Consider the following 19,017-nt stretch of genomic DNA (forward strand, 5'->3'; position numbering starts at 1 on the left):
ATGGTGCATAGGGCACTGCATCATATAAACGCAGTGTTATCTTGATCGTTAAAACATGAAGGAAAGGTCAACAGCCCTCAGCTTCCGGTACCAGCCAAAAGTAATATTGAATAAATATTAGAGTGAAAAAATCTGTTATATTTATTTGACCCCCCTCTACTTGCGAATCGAACACGGCACCTCCAGAACGGTATCCGAGCGTGCTGTCCATTAAGCTATTTAGGCTGACTTGGAAATAAATAACATGTGAAATAAACTATATAGTTTATTCCACATGTTATTTATTTATATTTGTAAGAAATATCAGTACTAAAATAAAATCTAATTTTAATATCATTTTCGATCAATTACATTTCGTCTTTTCCGTAGAATATTACCTCAAGAGAACTACAGAACACTGTTACGTAAAAAAATCAAATCTTTATAACAGATAATAATTTATGATTTTTTTTAAAAGACGACAGTGGGAATCATAAAATAATTCACCATAAATTTAGAGACATAAAAGTCAGAATAATAATACTTTGAATAAATTTTTATGACTTATTTAGCCTCAATTTTATAAAATACTACTTCAAGGGAGCTTCAAAATACTCTTATCTAAAACAAAATATTGTGCCTGTTTTTATTTTTTGAAAAAAAAAAAACTTTATATCAAACAATAATTTATGCATTTAAAAAACAGTTGGAATGAATTTCCATTCCAATGAAAGGTGGAAAAATTATGTTACTTTTAAAGAAACCATAGAAGTTGTTATGCCTGTCATTAAATCAACCAATACCCAACATTATATTCAAAGGACGTCAATCTGTGAAAACCCGTACGAGATAAATATAATCCAATGATAAGGCAGAAATAAATATTATACAAAATAATAAAGGTGACAAGAGTTTGCGGAGATTACGAAAAGTATATGAAGTGTAAAAATCAACATATAATTGTTTGAAATGAATGTAATAACTATTATTTCAACAAAATTATAAAGAACATCCTAAGCAATAAAATAAAAACTAAGGAAAAGTATCAGGTCCATGATTAAAATAACGCAATTAATTTAAATTCATGTTATCATTGAATTTCCATTAGATTTGTGTTCAATTATAATAGGTGTCAAAATACATTTAAGTGATTTTTTTACTCTAATATTTATTTAATATTACCCTGAATTAGTACCTGAAGCGCGGGGCTGATCACATTGCCATTATGGATTCAATGATCAAAGATTATGATAAAGAAAACACTGTTTTTATATGCTGCAGTGTCCTGAGAAAAAGAAGAAAAATAATATTATGAATTTTTTATATTATTTTTTGACTTTTCATCAAAGATGAAGAAGAATATGGAAATTTTGGCATTTACGGGACTGACGACCGTCATAGGATGGTTTAAGTGATCACTTTACACACGTGTAACATTCATCAATTCTACCCATTATTGACAACCACACTACTCAAATTCTTGGAAGTTCTATATTTATGAACCAATTTTGAAACATTGTTCTTGAATCAATAGAACTTCACTAGATACATTTATTGGTATGATGAAAAGAAGCTTTTTATTGAGCAGAAACTCTTTTATTAGTGTGTGAAGTCCGAATCCTGGATTATAATCACACGCATGAGAAACGCCAAAAAATATCATTTTAGCTTATAATTTGACCAGATAATTTATTTACAACATTTTGAGTATGTCTAAATACTTTTTCACAAATCTGGACTATCTCCAATTATAGGAGTATTTTTTTTTTGACATGTCATCAAAGATGAAGATTTATTTAAATTTTTTTCTTCATCTTTGGTGAGATCTCAAAAAATAGTATGAAAAATACTCCTATAACCAATTATCTCCAAAGATAATTGTGAACAAGTATTTGGACACACTCAAAATGTTGCAAATGAATTTTTCAGTTATATCATATGATGTTTTTTCTATGTTTGTGATACATTGTGATACATTGGATAGGACGATTTAATTAAATTATTTTTACTTATACGCCTAAAATTTTTATCTACTATAATTGGTTTGAACGTGTTGATTTTGCATATATATTTTTTATAATTGAATGGGATTTTTATTAAAAGTTAATAACAGCCACGGCATATCTCTGGAACATGCATATTAGCGATGCGATACATTTTTTACATAATTATTGATGACGTTAGTGAAAGCAATAAAGTTTTTACTCTTTTAAGCTTTTACTTCTGCAACAAAAAAATAAGTAATTGTACCTATAAAAGTCGCAAGATTTTCAATTATCTTAAGCAGTTCAATCTTTGCAATATCATACATATATTGAGAGACACTATTTTTACTCCCTAATTAACAATGAAGGGTGCTAGTATATTCTTTTTGGTTGCCTGTATTGTTGGAGTTGCATACGTAAGTATAAATATTATATATTTTTTCAATATAAAATTTTACCTTAGGGTAAGTGCGTACTAGTAGTGGAGTAGTGAAATAAATCTTCTTTTTCTTATTCTTGATATAGGCCTTGTGGCCTGTTTTTAAGAGGGATTAGACTCCTGCGAAGCCGATTCCCAGCTGTCGATCCATCTCTTTGGTGGTCTGCCCGGGAGTCGTCTACCTTGGGGTTGATAAAGTGCAATATAGGGGAGTCTGGATGGTTTCATTCTCCTCACATGCGCATTCCATTGTCTCTTTCGTTCCCTTGCCACCTAACGACATCTTCGATGTTGCATTTTTCACTTATCCTGGCGTTCCTTCCTCTGTCTCGTAGACTCTTGTCAGATATGCTTCTTAGAGTCTTCATTTCTGACAATCTAAGCGCGTTTTTTGTGTCCACTAAATAATAAACTAAATAATATAACTAAATGGGGTACAGGTTCTTTAAAATATTATATGGGCGAGCAACTTCCCAGGCACGTCAAGTTGCATAGTTCTGTGGAAGCTGTCAAAGTTAAATAGATCACCCTTATCGTGTTATGTGATCCTCCAATTTTCCAGTCTCTAAGGCAGTGGTTCTTAACCGTGTTGAAGGTACCGAACCCCGCCAGTTTCATATGCCCGTTCACCGAACCCTTTATTGGGATAATGTATTGTTAGATTGATATATTCCTCTTAGATAATATACTATATCTATTGGATAAATGAATATATTGTATGTCGTATCATTTTGCATAATATTTGATATATTCCTTTCATATAATATACTAGATCTATTGGATAAATCAATATATCGTATTGTTCTTCTTCCCACACATCGGTTCACAAATTCCAATCTTATTTTGCCTCTCTTTAAAATGCCTAAGTCAATTATCTTCCGACGGGGACAATTCTTCAGATGTTTCAACTTCTAGATAATGAACTCGATATCAGCACTTTTCTATAGATCCTGATGTCGAGAAATTTTTACTGGCTAATAGGTGCATAGGATAAATAGTCTACCTACCCGAGAGCTTCTTTGGCAATCGCTTTTGCCCAATTCTATTTTTCATTTTTAGTCCTTTAATATTATCAATCCTTTTAACGATCGATGCAATGCGATTCAAAACTCTATCAAGAAGACCTAAAAATAACCCACAAATACTCTTACCAGTACAGACCTTAACTATTTAAATACTTATCGCTCACTCCTTTCAATAACGTCACATATCAAAAATTGTAAATTATTAGTTGTGCATGTTTTCGGAATGCCCTTAATATGTACTTTAACTTAATATTTACCCGCATATTTATACATATTTTTAACTTAATATTTACCCGCTAAAGGGCAGAAAGTGTTGTTTTGCATTTTGAAGAAAAGGTATTGTTTAATAATTTTTTAAAGTATCTTAAATATTTTTCAAATGGAGAAAAAACATTTAGGTTTTACCTATAAAGATCTGTTGCACAGTAAAAAGTGGCTTGATATTTATTATTAATACATTTTATTATATTCTTAAACTTTAAAAACGATCGCCTGAGAAATTAATGACGTTGTTGAAAGGAGTGAGCGATATATCATCCTTCTTAGTCTTATACAGCGTGTCTGAGAATAATGAACTCCTAGAAACCTCAGATTTTTCAGTTCCTCCAACTTCCCTGTCCTTAGCATTATTGATAGTGAAATTTTCAGTTACTTCAGTACTTGGTTGATTCAGCGCGGTAGTGGTCTTCCTCTACTCTTTTTCCATTCCACTTTTCCAACCAAGAGCTTCTTCAGTCATGTTCTTTTCGCTGTCTATGAATTCAGGAACATACCTCGCTAAAACCACATTTTGAATGTATCTAAAACATAAAAACCATTTATAAAAAAACCGCAATTTTTCAAGTACTAAAGGGTGACAAATATTTGAATTAAAAAAAAAGTTTAACCTCGAGATTCTTAAATGATTTTTTAACTCCAAAATGCAATACTAAGCAATTTCAACAAAACTTCAAGTATTTGGGAATTAAATATTTCAATAAACTCCCCAAAGAAATTAAAAATATCGAAGATATAAAAATTCTCAAGAAAAAAATTTATGCCCATTACATATAAATCTTGAAAAAATATATAAAAAAGACTATTATAGTATATATATACCATTTATTATATAAGACATTAAACCATGAGTGTAAGTCCCTCTTCAAGCACAAGAGCTCAGTCTCTTTTTTGGAGAGGCACAGCGAATCTAAAACTAAAAGTTTACCATATGTATAAATGTTATAGAAAATGTATTATGTTGTACTTAAAAATGTAACTATATTAAATGAATAAAAAATAAAATAAAAATAAAAATCCATCTCTAATTTGTCGGGTAACAAGGAGAGTTCAAGAATCTTCTTCACAAACCATATTTCAGTTTTGTATAAATATTTTTTTTTAATCTTTTTTGCAGAGTCAGACGTTTTTACAGACGACTTTTCTACGGAAATTACGATTGTACTGCCAGCTAAAGACGGGAGCTGATTCGGCACTCATAGAAGAAACTCGCGCTGGTGTTTATTATTCTACGAAAGATACTAATATCCATGACTACGTATTTTGCATTTATTCCAAGCTGAACATAGCTCTCGATGATGGATCATTCGATTCAATGGTTGCTCGGAAATACCTTCCCACGAATAGTACTATCCCTAAACTCATCGATTACTGCAATACTCAAGTTCCTGCTATGCTGATACAATTAGGCCAAACGAAGGGACCCTCAGTTACTGCTTACGAGACAACCCGTTGCCTCTTTCAACTAGGAAAAGCTCGATTAATCGCCTTGTAATGGACCAAACTGCACTATGAAGAAAATAACTGTACCACAGAAAACAATCTCTTTGATTCCCTGCATCTCTACAATAATTGAATTTCATCCACATGAGTAAAATTTAGATGATCATGTTTTCAATCTAAAAGCATTATAATAAAAACTGTCAACTTTTTATTTCGAAACTTGTCCAAACTTATGTCTTAGAATACAAAATAAAATGCACTTCGTTGATATTTGATGAAAAATGGAAACTTGTTGTATATGCTTATTTGAGGAAAATCAGTCAATAAGTCAGAAAATAAGTCATTAAATAGTACTTTCATCTAGTTTGCAATTCAAACAATGACACATATATCTTTATTTAATCATAATTAATTACATATATACGCATCATTTTTTTTCATGAAATGTTTCAAAATGATTACCCTCAAATAAGAATACATGACTTTCCATTTTACAAAGCGAAGAATGAATTATGTAATATATATATTTTTTTTAATTTTAGTTTGTAGTATGGGAATTTTTTATATCAATAAAACAATGTTTGGAAAATGATGTTCTTTTAAGTATAATTAACAACCACAAAAAGGTATATATATATATATATATATATATATATATATATATATATATATATATATATATATATATATGTATATATATATATATATATATATATATATATATATATATATATATATATATATATATATATATATATATATATATATATATATATATATATATATATATATATATATATTTATATATATATATATATATATATATATATAAATATAAATATATATATATATATATATATATATATATATATATATATATATATATATATATATATATATATATATATATATATATATATATACATATATACATATATATGTGTGTGTATTTACATCTTCTTCAAACCCTTATCTGCATCCGATGGTGCATAGGGCACTTCATCATATAAACGCAGTGTTATCTTGATCGTTTACGAATGAAAGAAAGGTGATCAGCCCCCCGCTTCAGGTACAGGAATGATGTATGCTATGCAGTGTATAAAGTAATAATGTCCGCTGAAAGATTTCCGGTTTCGAAACACTCGTATAAAATATATTTTTATACAATAATACGGATCTTTGGAATTTGACTTGGGTTGCACGAATGTCGTCTGTATAAACACTCTTTATACAATCAGAATGCATAAAAATGTTTTGCGACAGAAATCGATTACACAGAATTTTAAAGGAAACCTTAAAAACAGGGTAAACTCGAATTATTGTACTACCAGAAATGTTAAACTTACATATCGTAGTCGTACAGGAGAAAGTGACCAACTAACAAAACGTAAAATGTTCAGGAGGGCCATTTAAGTCACTTTTGCTCGGCAAGATTATAAACATCAATGCAGTTAGTCTTTTTTTTTAATATAGAATGGCGTTGCACATGAAATATATTGCATTTTCCAATGTCAAGTTAATTGAATATTGTTTATTATAAAATATGATAGACTTATTATTAAACTATAAATTTATTCCATTTAATTTAAAAAAAAACAACTAAAAGTCTGTACATAATTGGGTTCCTGCTCGCCAGGATGAGATGGATATCTGTAGGGAGGGGAATAAGCGGGGCCAGAGTTTAAAAAAAATTGGTATTTGGTCATTTATTGGGCAAACAAAGAATATGTGGTTAAGGTCTTCCTCTTCAAAACGACACTCGCAAATGGGGGAGTCAAAGACATTAATCTTAGCAAGGTGCTCTCTCGTACAGCAATGACCCATCCTCATTCGACAAATGGTGGATGTATCTTTCTTGTTCATCGAAATTTTCCTAAACCAAAGACGGGACGGGATAGTAGGCTGAATGAGAGAGTAATGTTTTCCCTTTGAAATTTTGGAGGTGTTCCATTTGAGGGACCAGCTGGAAGACATATCAATATTTGGAATTGTCAAAAGGTCATCAGATGGGCAGTTAGAGAAATTTAGTCATTTTTAACAAGTCAATATATTATACTTACAAGTTTAAAATCCTTTAGGATTTTTTCCAGGGCAATATTTACCTAGTAAGATATCAAATAGTCAATGACCCCTTTTTTGTAAAAAATACACTTGGTAACATTCTCCTGTATGACTACGATATACATATTTTCATATAGATGTAATGATAAACATTTTGAGTATGTCCAATTACTTGTTCACAAATCTGGCGTCTCCACTTCATCTTTTTTTTACATGTTTTGACATCTCAATACAGATGAAGAAGAATATGGAAATATGGGCATTTACATGGCTAATGACCTTTCATAGGCTGGTTAAAATGTAAAAATAACTCGTAGGTAGAGAAACTCAGATTTGTGTTATTGAGGATTTGGACACACTTAAAAATATTGTCAGTTTTTTCCCCGCAACGACTCATGTTTCTACTCGCTTGTCTCAAAGCGAGTATAAACATGAGTCGCGCAAAAATGCTACAACCAAAAAAACAGTATGTACTAGTATCATTAATGGGGATTCTCATATTATTTCGTATTTAAAAAAAAATGGCAGCATCTCGTGATTGATTAACATATTTTTTACGGAGTGAACGTAGTATATATTACAAACCTCTGAAAAACAAATTTATTCATTTATTGTATTACAAAAGGAATTTTCATATTATTTCATATTTTAAGTAAAGCATTTCGAAAATTACACTTTTGTCAGCATCTCGTGATTGATCATGATATATTGAACGCAGTGAACGTATATATGAACCCCTTGTTTAAAGAAGATGATAATTATGTATGGTATTTCCAATTGTAGTAGGAATTGACGTATCATGCAAAAAATAAATAAATAGAAAAACTAATTAATTTAATTGTTTTATAAATGCGTGAATTTAAATATGTAAATATATCACAGTTCGTTTTTGTCAACTTTCTTTTTGTGGAAATCGTTGAATTTTTCCACAGCTTTCCACAAATCTTCGGAAAGAGATTTGGGTTCTTCGAAGGCAGCAAAATGTCCCCCCTCGGGAAAATCTGATAGTTGCACCAAGTTAGGGTACTTAGTTTTGTATTGGCACTCCGAGTAGAATAGTACTTCATTTTCGAATCGAGCAATCGCAGTGGGAACTTCTGTCGGGATTCTATAAAAAATGGAGGTAACTCAAATTAATTATGATATTACATCAGAAAACTGCATGTGAATAATTTCAGACGTGTATGGATATATCTTTCAAGTTACAGGATCTGAAAATATATTTAAAAAAAGAGTCTTTAATAAAAACTACAAGATTTATTAAAAAATAACAATGATAATAATTTGTGTCGGGTTGTGGTCCCGTGGTTAGTCTTAAGGGCTCTTAAGTCAGAGTTTCTCGGTTCGAATCCACTCTACCACAACTTGATACCTTTTTCTAATAATGAGCCGCTTAGGCTCACAGAAATAGTGTGTAATTGAAATATTTGTGTAAATAATTCGCAAATATTTCTCTTTTAAAAAATAAATAAATAAATAGTAAAAATAAATTTTATCACCCACTGAAGACTCTAAGAAGCATATCTGGCAAGAGTCTACGAGACAGAATAAGAAAAGCTAGGATAATGGAAATATGCGAGATCGAAGATGTCCGTTAGGTGGGGAAGGCAACAAAAGAGACAGTGGTATACGCATGTGAGGAGAATGGAACCATCCAGACTCCTCCGTATTGCACTGTACGGTCAACCCCAAGGAAGACTCCCGGGCAGACCACCAAAGAGATGGATCGACAGCTGGGAATCGATATCATAGGAGGCTTACCCCTTCTAAAAACAGGCCACAAGGCCTACACCAAGCAGAAGAAAAAGAAGAAGAACATTTCGATGGCCCCTACGTAAAGTACTCTATCTGCAAATCTGTTACTTTACACGAGAGAGCTTAGAAGATTTTTTACACGATAAAACACGATAAAATAATGTATAAAATCGTTTAAAAACTTGCCTTGTCAAAATTAAGTAGTTATCGTTTTAGTAGTTTATTTCGAAAATTCGATATAGATAGCGTCTTATACGTCTAAAAAATTAAGCATAATTTATTATATATATATATATATATATATATATATATATATATATATATATATATATATATATATATATATATATATATATATATATATATATATATATATATATATATATATATATATATATATATATATATATATATATATATATATATATATATATATATATATATATATATATATATATATATATATATATATATATATATATATATATATATATATATATTTATATATATGTATATATATATATATATATATATATATATATATATATATATATATATATATATATATATATATATATATATATATATATATATATATATATATATATATATATATATATATATTTATATTTGTAATAAAATACCTAGGTACCTACCTATACATTTTATTAAGTACTTACATATAGTACCTACATAAAACAGATCTACCACGAGATGTCGCATCCGTCGCACTGAATAAAACAAAAGACATCAGATAGAAAAAATATAATATTCTGAACTGTCAGAATCAGATAGATAGATGGAAAAATATTATCAAGATAAATTAAGAATAAACTTTAACTATGAACTTTAATTACAAAGCAACACATTGTTTACTTTATTATTATACACCCACTTTACATATTATTTACACCCAATTTGTGAAGGAAAATATTACCACGTTATATATATATATATTTATATGTATTTTTTTATTTATTTCTATTTGTAGATAACATTAAGTTGATAACATAACCAAATATCTCAAAATTGAAAAAAATGTAGTTAGAGCACTTTATGTAGGGCACATCGATGTCATTCCACAAAGTTGATGCCGAATCAATAAATAATATTATGGAGATTGATACTCACAAATCCATTCCTCGTTCCACTTGATCTTTACTAAAGGCCTCAGCGTACAGGCGCACAGAGGTCGTGATGCTCTGACTGTCCCAATAAATCATAACATTATCCAAAAGCTCCGTTAGTGCGAACTTATTAGTGATCCCGCCATTTTTTAAAGCAGTATATCTAGGGTTAGTCCAAAACGAAAACTTTTCTAAAATATATGCAGCCAACCCGGCTGGAGAATCACCTAATGCAGCCCCTGAAAGAAGAAACAAACAAAAAAATAATTTGTAGAATTATCATATTATCTTTTGACATCTCATCAAAGATGAAGAAGAATATGGAAGTCTGGGCATTTACGGGGCTGACGACCGTCATAGGCTGGTTTAAGTGATCACTTTACACACGTGTAACATTAGCCAATTCTACCCATTATTGACAACCACACTACTCAAATTCTTGGAAGTTCTTTATATATGAACCAATTTAGAAACCTTGTTTTTGAATCACTAGAACTTCACTAGAGACATCTATTGGTGAGATGTAAAGAAGCTTTTTATTGAGCAGAAACTCTTTTATTAGTATGTGAGGTCCGAATTCCGGATTATAATCACACACATGAGAAACGCCAGAAAATACCATTTTCATTTTTATTTTTTAAGCTTATAATTTGACCAGATAATTTAATTTATTTTATCTTATTTTATCTTTTAAATTATCTTGTAGAATTATCGTTTGAGGGGATACAACGCATCACAGAATTAACTCACCAGCCGACCGCCATAGAGTTAACACGTCTTTTCAAGCCCGATTTTTCAAAATAATGTGTAAGTATTGCATATTTTTTGTTTTTTAGAATATACAAACATATGTAAAAAAAAGTTTTTTTTTAAACTCCTAACCTTTCAAGAACTATTTTTTTTTCATAACCGTATAATTATTTCTAAGAAAAACTTATTTTTTCAATTCAAAAACGGTGTTTCAAGATAAATATCAATTACGTAAAATGTTACCTGGATTTAGAGAACATTAAGCTGACGAATACTGGGCCTTAAAGTTTATCCCTTTGGCTACCAGGACTTTTGGGATTAAAATGCTAAAAATACTGCAATTTAAACATAAATAATTCAATACTAAAATGTTTTCGATAATTTATAATCACTCAGTGCCATTGTTTAAAAAAAAATTCTTTAAATCTCATCTTTGGCGCGGCGAAAACATGTCTCATAATTTATTTAACTTAAAGACTAGGCACAGAAACAAGAGCTGACACCGCGAGAACGTAAATCCTTCTTAGAACAAAAGAAACAAAGACTCTACGACCCATTGCAGGCCAAGCACTTCGCGACAGAGTAAGAAACTCTGAAATAAGAAAAATCTGCGATAGAAATAAGTAGAAATAGAAGACGTTTCTGAAGAAATCATGTACGAAGAGCAAGTTCTGATCGAGTGGTGAGGATACTAGTATAAGAGGTAGCAGACCCCCAGGAAGACCACCTAAACGATGGAGAGATAGCTGGTCTTCCACCTCCCAGGAGCGGACCGGAGAATGACAGGACATAGTCCTAAATAAAGAGGGAGAAGAAAAAAAGAAGAAGAAAAAGAAGAAGAAATGTATGTAACGATATAAAAAAAATTGACTAACAAGTAAATGCTGCTTGCTTAATGTCAACAAATATTTTACCCACTAAAAATGTTGTGAATATCTTGTCCACTTTCGCAATATTATGATGTGATGCGATATATCTTTTAGAGATGCACAGGCTTACCTATAGTGTCCGGTTTGGTAGCTTGTATATGAAAGTACCCTGATTCTTCTAGAATCTTGGTCAGCAATGTTAGCACAGGGTACATTTTGTATTCAAACTTCTTCTCGATGATAAGAGGTGGGTAAATGGACCCGACAATGTGTTGTAGAAAGCTCATGACGGTTCCGGCGAAGGCAAAGTTGGAGTGGTATCCGATAACATTGTCTGGGAACAGAGTAGCCATGTTGGAGCCAACGAAAGATCCCCAATCGCCGCCTTGGATCACAAACCGATTGAATTTCAATCTTTCCATTAGATTTTTCATTATCACACCAATTTGGATGTCGCCTAACCCAACCTTCGATGCACCCTGAAAATAATAAAAAATAATAGTAAAATTAAATGACAACCTTTCTCCAATAACGTAATTTATTGGCGAAATAAAAACAAGATAAATACAATATTTTGAGTGTCTTAAATTTGGACAGACACAAAATGTAAAAAAAATTAACTAATAAATTATAAAATAAAATGAAAAGGATATTTCCGGACGTTTCTCAAGTATGTGATTTTAATCCAGGATTTGGACCTCACATACAAATGAAAGAGTTTATGCTCAAAAAAAGCTTCTTTCATCTCACTAATAGATTTTTAAACTCAAGTTTTCCTCTATATTCCTCTGCTTTTATTAACAACCACATTCGTCTTTTAAAAAATTCTACCGTTCTATGTTCACTCATTCGTTCCACATGTCCAAACCATCTCAACACATCTTTCTGAAATTTATCGGTAATGATAACCCGATAATGATTACGATTATTTGTCCGCCTCCATAGTTTAATGCTCAACACCCTCGGCTACCGTACTGGAAGTCTAGGATTTGATTCCCAAGGGGGGTCAAATAAATATAACTTGTTTTTTTCACTCTAGTATTTATTCAATACTACCCTGGATTGGTATCTGAAGCGGAGGGCTGACCTTTCCTTCATGTGTTAACGAACAAGATGACACTGCGTTTATATAATGTAATGACTATTTTCTTTATTAATGGGAACATGGACAACAGGGGGGAGATTTTAGTCATTGTTATATTGTTATTTTGTGAGAAGATGGTTTGCCTATTACATATTTTATTTGACTACCCCTGCGAGGAAGTGGTGTGATGGTTAGTTAGTAAGTTAGTTCTTCATCTTCTTTAGCCTTCTGTCTTTCACTCCTGGATATAGGCATCTTCCCCTTCTTTCCATTTCCCCCAGTAGGTTGCTGCTTGTAGCCAGTTTTTACCTCCCACAGCAACTATGTCGTCAGACCATCTCTTTTGGGGTCTTCCAACACCTCTTTTGCTCTCCCAAGGTCTCCATCGTAAAATTCTTGGGGTCCATCTTGCGGGGTCTTGTCTTGCAATATGTCCTGCCCATTGCCATTTGAGTTTGAGTTCCTTCCAAACCAAATTAAATGAACCCGAATTTCAAAACATGGTTACCCCAGGAGAGTAGAACACAGTTGGTTAGTTATGAAATAGTAAAATTTCTTACTTGAGAATATCCATAACCAGGCAAGCTTGGAACGATGACTTCAAATACAAAATCTTTTCCTTGTTTTGGTGTAGTCAGACTTGGGATCATCTTGTAGAACTCCACTACACTACCGGGCCACCCGTGTAATAGAAGCAAAGGAATAACTTTCAAATTCTTGACACTCTTGGGCTTCACATGCAGGAAATGGATGTCCAATCCTTGAATATTTGTCACAAACTGAGGATACTGATTCAGGTACTTTTCTCGTGCTTTAAAATCATATTTGGTACTCCAGAATTCGACTACTTCTTTGAGATAGTCATTATTGAAACCGTATTCAAAGGCAACTCCTTCGAGTGGTTTCGTGTAGCTTCGTGTGTTTTTTAGACGAGTTTTTAAGTCAGAAACCATCTAGAAAAGTAAAAAAGTCATTATTGAAACCATATTTAAAGATTACTCCTTCGAGTGGTTTTGTATGGCTGGTGTGTGTTTTTAGATGGGTTTTTAAGTCAGAAACCATCTAGAAAAGAAAAGAAATAATTTTGAATAATGTTAAATGAAAATGATAGAAACTGGGAAAAAATAATGCAATCTAAAATATAGGAAATGCTTAAAGGCAGTAGCTGTCAAGAAGCACGCTGTCTGCTTTTTTTTCGTCCAAAGTATACAAAATTGTTTGAATTTTCATTAAAAAAACATAATTGAACTATACACTGACCCAATTTTTACGGGTAATAGAGCATTTTGAGAATACCCCTTCCGTTTTAAAATTACTCAAACCTCTGTTTGAGAATGTGATGAAATGTGATGTGATGTCATCACAAGATGTCCCTGATTTAGTGCAGGACATAGTAAGACATAGAAAGGAGAGTGAATGCTGGGAACAGAGTGAATGGTGCACTAAAATCAGTTTTAGCAAATAAAAATCTATCAGCGGAAGCTAAACTGGCAGTACACAATGGAGTTCTGGTTCCAACCCTTGTGTATGGAAGCGAAGCATGGAGTTGGCAAAATAAGGATGAAAGCAGACTGAATGCAGTCGAAATGCGATCCCTCAGACGAATGTGTGGCAAAACGATGTTTGATAGATGTTCGAATGATGAAATAAGGAAAGAATGTAAGGCTGAGATAAGCATTATCGATAAAATTAAGAAAAGTGTGTTGAGATGGTTTGGACATGTGGAGCGTATGAGTGAAGAAAGAACGGTTAAACAAATTTATAAGGCGAATGTAGTTGGAAAAAGAAGCAGAGGACGACCGAGGAAAACTTGGCACAATCAGGTATGTCAAATACTTGAAAGCGGCCGGGTCAGGAGTCGTAATAATCGTCGGGTATGTATGAGGAGATGCATGAATGTAGAAGAGGCAAAGAATGTTTGCAAGGACAGAGTGGTGTGGCGTTCGATTCTCTTTGCCTACCCCTGCGGGGAAGCGGCGTGATGGTTAGATAGTTAGTTAGTTATGTCCAATTTTAGAAAAAATAAATAAATTGGAAACAGAATGTGCGAAGGAAAGTATGTAAAAATTTACTAGGGCATAAAGATCTATTAGATTTTGTGGTGTCGTATTTAAAAAAAATACTACACACTGTATTCTCCTTTCAAAATAAAAATAAAATAAAATCTCCTTGCCTATTCAGCTGTCCAAACTCAAAACACAGTAAAGGACATTTTTTGTAGTACGTTTATTTTACATTTTTGGACTAAGTAGACTCTACTTAGTCCAAAAATGCAAAAAAAAAAATGCAAAGTCGCTTACTGTGTTTTAAGTTTGGACAGCCGTATTATGTACAGTATAATATTGTACATGGCAAGAATAATTTTCTAAGGCTACTAATAGTATTATAAAAAAACAAATAAAAAAAACCCAAGAACTGAAGAAAAATATGCACATGTTCTCACCTGATCTTCAAACTTTATGTTAAAAGGCCTTATGGATTTGTCAGGTGACATTATGGGATCTCCTGGTCCCCAATGTTCGTTTAGGTCCATTTTAGGTAAAGGAGGCACTTGGAAAACCTTCTGAACGGTATATCCCATCCATCCAGCGAATAAAGCTGCAAGGATCAGACCAATTTTGCAGCAACACCCCATCTTAAACGAAAAACATGAATAGGTACTCTAAAAAATCATGTATTTAAAAAAAAAATACAACTCTACATATATGAAGGAAAATATGTAAGTATGGGCATTTACGGGGCTTACAACCGTTGTAGGAGGCTTAAGTGATCACTTTATATACGTGTAACATTCACCAATATTATTCCATATTCTTCTTTATCTATATAGAGATGTCAAAAAATAAAATGATTAATAACTCCTTTAATTGGAGATAATCCAGATTTGTGAACAAGTATTTGGACATACTCAAAATGTTGTTTTTTTTATTATTTCATGTAATATGGATTTTCAATAATGGAAGAATTCTATCTCCTTTCGTTTAAAATAATTTATTTTTTCCATTTTTAATTCAAGTTTTACTTTTTATTTTTTTGACATCTCATCAAAGACGAAGAAGAATATTAATGGGACAGAATTTAAAAAAAAAGTCTGGGCATATATAATTTTTTATAACATTTTGAGTGTGTCCAAATAAATCTATTGTGAAACGTGTTTCGATGCATTCCGCATCATTTTCAATCACCGTGTGTACAATTTATTTATTTATTTATTTTTTTATATATTTTATTTTTTTATTTTTTTATTTTTCATAATACATAGATACATTCAAATATACATATTCATTTCATATATACATTTATTATATGTATTACGGCTCTTTAGGCATGGCCTGTGTTGAGCCGAATACTAACATGTTAATACAATTTTTACATTATTTTTTTTATTTTTTAATATTTTTTTTTAAAATTATTAGAATATAAACATAACCTACAGGAGATACAAAAATAATTTACAGTTTAAAAGTTTTTATTTACTACGTATTTACAGTATCTAAGTAAAATTTAAATTATTAAATTAATTTCTTAATGAATAATTTTAATCGATTATAATCGGATATTTTGATGAGAAGCCAGTACACAAGTATTTGAAGAAGAGAAGAAAATCGTCACGAAAGTTTGAGAACCCTAAGTATAATGTTACCATGGCGATTACGTGACATGCGAATTTATTATTTACGTTTTGATTGATTGACATTGAAAAATATTTACGTCAGATTATTTCATGTATTATGCAAGATAAGATAGAAGATATTATCATGAAGTAATCTGTAATTAATATAATAAATTTTTCCCTATTTGTGAATAGATATCGCTCACTACTTTCAACAACGTCACGTATCAAAAAACTGAATTTTTCAGGAGAGCGTTTTTAAAGTTTATAAATGTACTAAAATGTATTAAAAATAAATATCAAGCCATTTATTGAAATTTTTACTGTGCAACAGACCTTTTTAGGTAAAACCTGAATGTTTTTTCTCTATTTGAAAAATATTTTGTACATTTAAAAAATAATTAAACAATACCTTTTCTTCAATATGCAAAAAACTCTCTTTCGGCCCTGTAGCAGGTAAATATTTAGTTAAAAATATGCCGCTTTTGCTAGGATAAGTATAGTACAATTTCTGGGCATTCCGAATACATGCACAACTGAAAATTGACGATTTTTTATATATAACGTTGTTGAAAGGAGTGAGCGGATATGTGTTGTGTACAGCGTTGCCAACGCCAATTTAGAATTCCCCAAATATCTAGGTCAATTTCCCCAAATCGGGAAAAAACAAAGTCCCGATTCCCCACAAATTCCTTATATAATTATCTTATGGAAAAAAAATAGTTAATCCCATGTAAAACAAGTAAAATGTAAAATTAGTAAAACTCCTGCGTTGTTAAGTATATAACATAGAATTTTGTCCAGATCACACCAGTCTAATGATGTCGGTTACAACGAAACCCGGTTGCTGGACAAATAAAATTAATGTGGAAAAAATTACATAGTTGTTATTTTATTTTAAGTAAAACATCAATTAAAAATACGGTATTTTCGATTTTTTTCTTCATAAGTATCGTATTATACTCTGCCATATTACGTTATAAATTTACGTGAATAATATTTTGTAATTCTCAAATACGCACCTTGATTTTTTAAGCGTAAAACTGTCGTTTAATATAACTTGGTCGTCCGAAAACTGTGAGATGTTTGTCAACTCTCTACGAACCGTAACTGAATACTGATCGTACCGATTCAAGATACTAGACTGAATCAGCAGTTCAAGGCTTCAAGGACAGCTGTACTGTATCATGTACATGTATTGAATTCAGAATGACATATGTAAAGGCATGTATATATGATATTATTATCATCGCGGGCACAGGTTTTTGAACCGATATGGTACTTACATAGGTAGGTACTAAGTACAAAGCTGAACTAATGGCCGAGTACTACAAATCCAGTTTCCGACGAGGATTCGCTTTACTTTAAAATGAAAATGTTACTTTAAAAAAAAGGCCTAAATCTAAGACGTTCAAATCTCAAATCACAACGCATATACATTGTTTTTTTTGTTTTTGTTTTTTAAAATATATCGCTCACTCCTTTCAATAACGTCATAAATCAAAATACTTGATTTTTCAGGAGAACGTTTTTAAAGTTTAAAAAAATAATACAATGTATTAAAAATAAATATCAATCCACTTACTGAACTTTTTACTGTGCAACAGATCTTTTTAGGTAAAACCTGAAGTTTTTTTCTCCATTTGAAAAATATTTAGAATATTTGAAAAAATAATTAAACAATACCTTTTCTTCAAAATGCAAAAACAACACTTTCTGCCCTGTAGCGGGTAAATATCATGTTGAAAATATGCCTCTTTTGCTGGGATAAAGTACATTTTCTGAGCATTCCGAAAACATGCATAACTGAAAATTGACAATTTTTGATTTATGACGTTCTTGAAAGGAGTGAGCGTTAATATATGAAAAAAATTATCATTCTTTTTTAATACGTTGAACGCCATGTGAGTTGTATTTAACTGTGTTTGGTCAAGAAATTTCGTGAGTTAAATATAAATCCAATCATGGATTGGATTTTACTTTCTGTGAATTGGATACGCTTCACTTTTGCTATATAATGTAAATGTATGCATTTTCTGTGTAGCATTTTTTTCTGAAAGGCATTGCATTGAAATGAAGACACAATTTTAGGTGAAAGTAACACTATTTTTCAGAGAAAAAATGAGTAAATGAATGAATATTTCAAACGTGATTATGAAATATAGCACAAATATAAAAAATCTCGTTATTAAAATGAAAAAAAAAGAATCATGAAAGCATGAAAAAAAAAGAATCCGCAAACTTCACACTTGTATGCAGTCTGTCATTTAACTCACAAAAAAAATATTTTTATTCAATTTTTCTTCAATTATTGGTGAATCTGGCGTATTTTCAAAACAAACCAACAATGAAAATTTGTGGCCCCAAAGATAGTTTTTTTTTTTTATTTGGCAGTCATGTTAACTCCTTGCCATTAAATTACACTTTATTTTTTAAACCAAATATTTCTTTCGAAGAAAAACTCATTTTATTCAATACAAAAACGGCGTTTAAGAAAATAATACAATAACGTCAAATGTATTTAACATTTCAAATGCCAAAAGTGTGTTATACCATACCCTTACCCTTTTACTCCCTTCCTCACACACATCTCACCAATAGATGTCTCTAG

The 19,017-nt window shown here is 31.1% G+C and overlaps 2 protein-coding genes across 2 annotated transcripts; one reads left to right on the forward strand and one right to left on the reverse strand.

Moving 5' to 3' along the window:
* The first annotated feature begins 2,277 nt into the window (after positions 1-2,277).
* On the forward strand, positions 2,278-5,725 carry LOC148303312 (uncharacterized). The gene is made up of 2 exons (XM_088270175.1): positions 2,278-2,380; positions 4,822-5,725. Exons 1-2 carry the CDS (start codon positions 2,327-2,329, stop codon positions 5,197-5,199), a joined length of 432 nt encoding a protein of 143 aa, XP_088126301.1. The 5' UTR covers positions 2,278-2,326; the 3' UTR covers positions 5,200-5,725.
* A 2,217-nt stretch (positions 5,726-7,942) lies between these two features.
* Positions 7,943-17,525, reverse strand: LOC148303313 (juvenile hormone epoxide hydrolase 1-like). Its single transcript, XM_088270155.1, has 6 exons — positions 17,429-17,525; positions 15,237-15,428; positions 13,354-13,746; positions 11,840-12,188; positions 10,095-10,329; positions 7,943-8,316 (listed from the first exon to the last, which is right to left on the reverse strand). The coding sequence occupies exons 2-6, from the start codon at positions 15,426-15,428 to the stop codon at positions 8,085-8,087; spliced, it is 1,401 nt and encodes a 466-aa protein (XP_088126281.1). The 5' UTR covers positions 17,429-17,525; the 3' UTR covers positions 7,943-8,084.
* Positions 17,526-19,017: the final 1,492 nt, after the last annotated feature.

This window comes from Brachycentrus maculatus, unplaced genomic scaffold, assembly GCF_059751285.1.
Source record: "Brachycentrus maculatus isolate JH-2025_06_01 unplaced genomic scaffold, ASM5975128v1 h1tg000373l, whole genome shotgun sequence".
Lineage (NCBI taxonomy): Eukaryota > Metazoa > Arthropoda > Insecta > Trichoptera > Brachycentridae > Brachycentrus > Brachycentrus maculatus.